Source organism: Habropoda laboriosa, unplaced genomic scaffold, assembly GCF_001263275.1.
Source record: "Habropoda laboriosa isolate 0110345459 unplaced genomic scaffold, ASM126327v1 scaffold89, whole genome shotgun sequence".
In the NCBI taxonomy this organism is placed as follows: Eukaryota; Metazoa; Arthropoda; class Insecta; order Hymenoptera; family Apidae; genus Habropoda; species Habropoda laboriosa.
Window position 1 is genome coordinate 944108 of NW_017100263.1, and position 7938 is coordinate 952045.

Genomic DNA, 7938 nt, shown 5'->3' on the forward strand with positions numbered 1-7938 from the left:
GGTGTCGGCGTGTAAGTATCCCCTAGAAAACGGGACGTCGTCGTTGGGGAATGGTCGGGGGAAGGGTAGGGTGGGAGCCGGCCGGTGTCCGAGAAGAGGAAGCAAGGCGACCAGGTCCCCGGGCAAAAGAAGGAAGCCGAGTGAATTTTTTATCGGTAAAAACTCCATTAGAGAGAGAGATGTGCCGGTGTTTGTTATTGGTCATCCTCCGGAGGAAAGACGCCGAGCTGGAGGGGCTTGTCCGGCGCAGAGATATCCATTGATCCGGGGGATGGTGGATCGCGAACGGGCTCTCATCCCCTCCGCCCAGCAGCCGAAGCATCTACAATGTTCCTTTCGTGCGGCTGCTATCAAAGAAATCAATTACCCGGCAACACACGCGAGTTCCAAACCCCGCTTCGCTGCGAGCTGCCCCCGGAGCAGCAACGAGCTGGACGAGCCGAAAGAGGTGGTGCTGGAGAAGCAGGAGAAGCAAGAGAAGGGGAGGCGGGGGGACACCGCTGGCCGTCGCACATATTTATTTTATACTGGCCGCTCCTTACGCCCCAGCACCGATGGAATCCTTTATCAAGTTGTGCCGCGCGCGCGGAGAACTCCGCCTTTTTCTTTCGCCGCGATCGATGGCAGAGCCGCGGCGATACTCGTTGCTCCCTCTCCTCCAACCGGACCAGTCGTTTTGAGTTCGGTTCCTCGCGGCAGAGTTTCGTGTTGGGTATCGGTCACGGGATTCGAACGAAGGTATTGCGGACAGTTTTCACGGGATTATGCTAGTTATCGGATTTGAATTCGGATAGAGTGAACCGCTGAGAATACTGCGTCACGCTGCGCCGCGCAAAATAGGTATGCGCGGTTCGTTTGAACGCCAGCACGCGCATACGTGTACGTATATAAGGTTGACAGCGAGATAGATGACCGAGCTTCTAAAGATGTATTTAATTTAACGAATTTACTGCACGAAATAATATAAACACCAACCCTAAGCACAGAACTATCAGCCTACGTATTTTCTAAGTTCCGAGTATTTCTCGAGTCTTTTAACATAAAGTCGCAATTACGTTCATTCACGATCTCGTATGCATTTCAACTTGACATCTTTAATATGAATCTTGATAATGAAAATGACATTTTGGCATTTATACGGAACAAAAACTTCCTTCGCAGCATGATTCTACACATCCTAAGGAATAAAAAGTGTAATTGTTATTTTTCCTGATGATGGGAAAGTGGCATAAAAGAATTCCTCGCTTCGATGATTTCCATGACACGTCAATTTTTATCATCAGTTATTTTTCATTATTTTCAGTTCTTATTAAACACCAATGTACGATAATCTTTCTCAATAATACTCAATGCGAATTTCCAAATGGTTCATTTACGAATAGAGACGATCAAGTACGGTCATACTTTTACCTTTTAACCGCATTTTTCATAGCTTTCCCATGGTTTCCGGGAAAAATTACACTTACATTTTTCACTCCTCAGGACAGTGATGGCGAACCTATGACACGCCAAGACATTTTACGCCAGCAGATCACAAATAATCGTCACACAAACAACAACGAAAAACAACGGTGTCTATCTTCTATCAACGAGGTTCAGAATCAAATTATGGATATTTCTAGATGTGACACGGCACCCGAGTTAACCTAGGTTTTCCCCGAATTTTGACACACCGAGCTCAAAATGTTCTCCATCGCTGCCTTAGCATGTGTAGAATCATGTTGCGAAGAAATTTTTCGCCCCGGACGAATGCCAAAATTCGCCTATTTTCAACACCCTCCTTTTTTGATCAGCATTTAAGCTGTTCGAATCTTCCGTTTCCTGCCGTTCGACACGAATTTTCCGCTGATATAAGTTGCAATGAATTGCATGAAAATAGTCTCATACGTACACGCGTTCCAACTTAATATCTTTGGCTCCTCTAAAATCAAGGGGACGTGTCAGGTTGTGACACGGTGAGCAGGTGGGGCTAATCGGACAGGTGAACGAGCGAGGGTGGACCAGCACCATGAACGTCGACCGGGTGCAGGAGAACGATAGGATACGGGGGTGGTGGTGTAGGATCTCTTGACGCGTGCATCGATGTCCACTGGCTCCCAAGGGAAATCCACTTCATGATGGGAATCCCATTATTTCCCGAGCGATATAAAAGTAGGTAGTCCACGTGTGCTGTCCAGTTCAGGCCATTCCACCACCACCATCACCATCACTGGCACTGTCCCTCCTTCCGCTACCGAGCTAGCCAGCTCTTTTTCCCCCAGCTCTTTGCGATTCTCTCTCGATCCACTCGCAATTCATTCCAGATTCGTACCTCTTCCCCTCCTCAAGACGACACCAACAGCGAACCATCTTTACTTTCAATTAATACGTACATCTTCTTTTCCGGGTAACCGCGAAACAAGCCTTTCCAAACATTCTTCTATGGCTACACCTCCCCAACGGCGCTCGGACGCGTTTGCTTACGTGCGACAGAACTGGGGCTAATTGTATTAATATTCGTAATCTCGATAACAAGACAGTTGTTACAAGGAATATGCGGTGAACAATTGTTATTTTACAGCTACGTTCGTTGCAACTTTTCCAACATATCCTTCGCCACGTTTTGTACAGGATGGGGGACATTTGAAACAGATCACAACTGAACAACTCGTTTGCTTTTGATGATAGAGAAAAAGTGTATACCTTATCAGGTGTTAGAATCAGTCGTTAATTGTCTCATTTTTGTCTGCACTGCAATATGTACTTTATTTACAATTTTCATACGGAGAATAATGTCCTTTTGATTGATTTCTTTGTAGAGCGTGGAGCACGTAACTGGAACCACGTTGATTACTGCGTAAGTAATGATTTTAGTGAAAAATATTTCTGATAAAAGTTGCATCGTTTCAAGTGGGACATAATTTTAAGCGATTGATCTCTTTTTAGGAGAGGAGATATGAAGGTCAAGTTCGTTCTTTTAAATGAAATTATGTACTTTTCATTACGTTATTAAACCCCTTAACCTATGATTTCTTTTCTGACTATGCATATAAGCGTCAGCCATTTAATGTTTTAGTACTGTATCAGGTAACAAGAGGTAATCTGTTACAGATTAATTGCATTTAGGAATCCTTGATCGTACAAATTAAAACGAAAGTTAGGATTACAATTAATTTTTCTCGCTAATATAACTATTTTTGTCATATCTTGACCAGAATCTCTGCCACGAGTCTGACACGTTGCTTCGTAGGTCAAAGGGTCAACCTGTTTATATAACAGAACCGTTAGTTTAGGAGATATTTCAACTTCAATTATTCGAAGTGGCTTAAGGGGGTACTCTAGTCTAGATTTTTCAAAAAAATCCATTTTCTTTTTTCACATTTTCTGAAAGTAGACATTTGCAGAAGTATAACTGGATTTTCCGAATTCGTAAAATTGACATGTAGCCCGTTGTCAAGTATACCATTCTCGTGTATCTGGTATGAGAAACTTTAAACGCGTTTTTCTCGAAACCATGTTTCTCTAAATGGCTGACATGATATCTCAATTTCTGGTTGTCCGATTGACTCGAAATTTTACATGCACCTTCAGTGGATGTGCCGTTATCGTCTGAACCAGAATTATGCTAAAATATATATTTTTCTGATTTTTAGAGCCTCTGAAAGACGAAAAAGAGTCGACAAAATCGATACACAAAATTCAAAGTGCCGCCATTTTGTAAATTTTCATTATTTTTTTTTCATTCTGGTTCACACCATAGTCACAGTCGTACTGATCAAGAATCCTTTTGGCTTTTTCATTTCGGATAAACAGAATGGGCGGAATCGTGTCAGCCAGTAGGACACTTCTTTTTTAAGGGACCGCACTGAATAATACATAATTCAGACAGTTTTGATTATTTTCACTTGAAAAAAATTGTCAACTTTCTTAGAACATGAATAAATATGTATGCAAAACGCCGATACTGAGAAACTTATACTTTCCTTACAAAAAAATCCCTAAGAAGGATTAAAAAATGGCACTCTAGAATAGAGTACCCCCTTAACTGGAACCACACTGCGATAACTCCCAAAGTAATAACTTAGACGAAAATTGCTACAAGATGAAATCTGCGTAGTTCGAACGAGACCATATAGTGAATTATTCGATTTCTTCCCGACACTTGTATTTTTCGAAATTTCAAGGTCATCGTCAATTTTTTAAACGGAAGTCAACTCTGGTTTTTTTATAACAAAAGTTATGGCTAACAGTAAAACAAATTCAGCGATGTGTATTACGATGGTTGTTGAATAATTTTTAAAGAAATTCTACCAATTAACACACCCGAGATTTCACTTGCGGAGAAATCAAAGTGGTTCCAGTTGCGTACTCCGCCCTGTCTATGTGAATATCTTCCTTAAAACAAAATAATGAGAAAATATACATTCTTTATATTTACCAGGTGAACAATTCGAAGTGCAAAGTAAAAATTTTGCAAAGTAACAAAGTAAAAAATTACAAATACATCTTTCCAATCATCAAATCTCAATTCTATCGAGATAATGTGAACTTAATAATAAACAATACGTAAATATTCTATTAATAATAAAATCGAGCTGCAATATAGTAATACAGTAATACAGCACAACTTTATTGTTTTGTTTTACGAATTTATTTTTTCAATGTTATAACTATACATTTTTTTAATAAAAGATGTTAAATATTTTTTTTTTATGTTGTTTCTCATGCCTCGGTTAATTCTTTGCCTGGCCATCTTGTAACTCACCGCAAATACTTTTCATTTGATTTACACGAAATCGTTACGCATAAATTGCTGAGATTTTCTCAATCTGAATGCAACACCTTACGGACTATACCATATACGCGATAACATTTGCAAAGTAATAATAGTATTATGATACTCTCTATATAGTTAGAAACACTTTCAATGAGCTTACATTTGAATTCATTTTTTTCACGAAAATCTCCCTCGTTTATTAGTAACATCATTTCATCATGCTGTAGTGAAACACAAAAATTCAATTTTTCTTTGACGATGATTCATACGAGGTACAGGATAGATCAATCACCTTATGGAACTTTGTGTCTCACGTTCTGAAATACCGATCGCGTAAAAAGTCAGAGGTTTTGTTATGCCCTCTACGATATAAAGCGGGGAGTTTACAAATTACATAGAATCCAACCATCAAAGATGGTAAAGTCGACAGGTACAAAAAATTCTATTTTGTTAAATCTGCACATAAAGATGCGTACATATATTGGTTTGCGTGGATAGAACTGTTCACGATCTTTTAACAGCAGTAGAACACGCGCATGTGATGAATCATGTACTAATAAACAATTACGTTACTTTCTTACTTATAATTTCATAGTTACGTTTAATTCCAATTATAACCACTACTAATGTTCTAATCTTATTTTATGCTGAATCGGTAACATTGGAAGAGATACACAAATGGTAAAGGCACTTACAGCCCTCCTGACGAGGGACGAAAAATGATTAGGTGTTAGCACAAAAACGACGCACAGAATAGACCTTGCATCTTATGAGACTTTTTGTCCGGGGCTTTGAGGCCGAGAAGACCCTTACCATTTTCGTGTCGTTACCAACGTTATCCATTTAGCATAGAATAAGATTACAACATTAGTAGTGGTTACAATTGGAATTAAACGTAACTATGAAATTATAAATATGAAAGTAACGTAATTGTTTATTAGTAGATGATTCGTCAGATGCGCGTGTTCTACTGCTGTCATAAAATCGTGAACAGTTCTAACCAAGCAATCCAATGTATTATATCCAATATACAGTCAACTTTACCATCTTTTATAGTTGCATTGTATGTAATTCCTAAACTCACCGCTTTATATCGTAGAGGGCATTACAAAAATTCCAATTTTTTACACGATCGGTATTTCAGAACGTTGGACACAAAAACACATTAGGTGCAAAGTCTATCTTGTACATCGTCTGTGGTTAAATCTATTGTGTAAGTACCTCGTCTGTGATAAAAGTCTACTTAATTTCAGTGAGTTACATACTGTAATATCGACTGTAAACAAAGTATACCTATACTCGTTTTATCACAAACGTGGTTCTTTCATGGTTAGATGTATTTTATACCTCGCCTGTGCAAACAATTTGTACATACATGAAGTACAATTATCTATAAAATTATGAAAAAGCAATGAAGTTTGAGTAATTATTTCTTACATTGCATCAAGAAAATTACATTACTTGATGCCTTATATTTAGCCACAGTCTAGTTGTGGTAACGATTTACATTCTAACCCTTTTTAGGGTTGTATCGGTATTTCACGCAAAAATATCTGTAAAAGACTATACGTCTTTTTTTTCAGTTTACAAATATGACATCAATTCTAAAAACATTTAACAGCTTTCAACTGTTTAACAAATGTTTAAAGCCAAGGTATTAAGTGAAAATAATATATATAATTTATGAATTTATTTTTTGCATATTAAAGATTTGGAAAATAAATTTGTTTACTCGATTGTCTATTGCAACATCAGTCTTAATTTTCAATAATACAAAAATTTTAGGCTTGACATGATGGCAGTTCTTACTCGTGGCAGGAGGCAAAATCCTCCACCAAGAAAACGTCATCCAGAATGGCTTCCAAAGCCAACACGTGTAGTATGTATTTAGAAAATAACAATCACATTTCATTTTCTTTCACTTTGCTAAATACTTTATATTAATGTTGTTTATATTAGCTGTATGATGAAGTACTTACTCCAGAAAATAAAGAATTCATCTCAGAATATGTTGCATCTAATGATGGATTACACAATAAGTCTCCACTAAATGCAGAATTAATTCCAACTACACCATGGACCCCAAAATCTAAACGTACTGGTTTAATTGGCAAAAAAATAGGTGTATATCCAATGTGGCTAAAAAATGGTACAAGAGTATTAGCTACTTTAATACAGGTACTATAGGAAGCAGCTATATATTATTACATTTTAATTTTATATAAATTCATGTACTTTATACCCCTATAGATTATCGATAATGAAGTTGTAAAATATATACCACCAGAAGAATTTAACCCAGTCGTACACTCTAAACATAAACATGTTAAAGTGAAAAATGGTTCTCTTGTACTAGGTGCAATAAATATTGATCCACAGAAAGTAAGTTACTATGACCTATATCTTTATCAACATTTATGGAGTATTAAATACAGTATTTATACTATTCATTTTTACAGCTTACTAAGGAGTATTTTGGAATATTTAGCAAAGCTGGAGTTACACCAAAGAAAATACTAATGAGATTTGTGGTTTCACCAAATGCTGCTCTCCAACCAGGAACTTCATTATCTGCAGCCCATTTTAAGCCAGGAGAATTCCTTGACATTCGAGGAAAAACGTAAACATTCTACAAATAGTCTCTTCTACATATTAAACATCTAATAATAAATTACATTTTTTTATAAACATAGGATAGACCGTGGCTTCCAAGGTGTCATGAAAAGGTGGGGATTTAAGGGTATGCCTGCATCACATGGTATAACTAAATCACATAGAAGGGGAGGAAATATAGGTGCAGGAGGTGGACGAGCTAGAGTGATGCCAGGTACTAAGATGCCTGGACATAAGGGAAATCGATGGCGTATTCTCAAAGGTGTAAAGGTAATTCATAATTATTTTGTTTACATTTTTGTACCAAAACTTCTTACTTTTAAAATAAGTATTTTAATTTAGTACTTTTATTTATGACGTATTCATTACACATTGCTCTTTAATTGTTTCTTCTGTCTTGCAAACATATTAATCTAAAAAACATATACAGATTTGATGTTTTTAATTGCTAAAAACAGACATAAGATACATTAGGTTTTCAAATGTTTACATAAAAATTCTATTTACATGAAATTCATTTTATTTACAACAAATCATTTGAAGACTTCCTAACGATATTAAAGACAAAA

General features: G+C 37.2%; 1 protein-coding gene across 1 annotated transcript in view; it reads left to right on the plus strand.

Annotated features, from left to right (window-relative positions):
- The first annotated feature begins 6118 nt into the window (after positions 1-6118).
- LOC108573014 (39S ribosomal protein L3, mitochondrial) overlaps positions 6119-7938 on the plus strand; it is a 5251-nt gene continuing 3431 nt past the window's right edge. The window contains exons 1-6 of the mRNA XM_017935371.1: positions 6119-6410; positions 6542-6635; positions 6716-6934; positions 7007-7138; positions 7216-7376; positions 7450-7639. Of these exons, the coding sequence (XP_017790860.1) occupies positions 6349-6410; positions 6542-6635; positions 6716-6934; positions 7007-7138; positions 7216-7376; positions 7450-7639 (858 nt within the window). The 5' untranslated portion in view covers positions 6119-6348. The remainder of the gene's footprint in view (positions 6411-6541; positions 6636-6715; positions 6935-7006; positions 7139-7215; positions 7377-7449; positions 7640-7938) is intronic.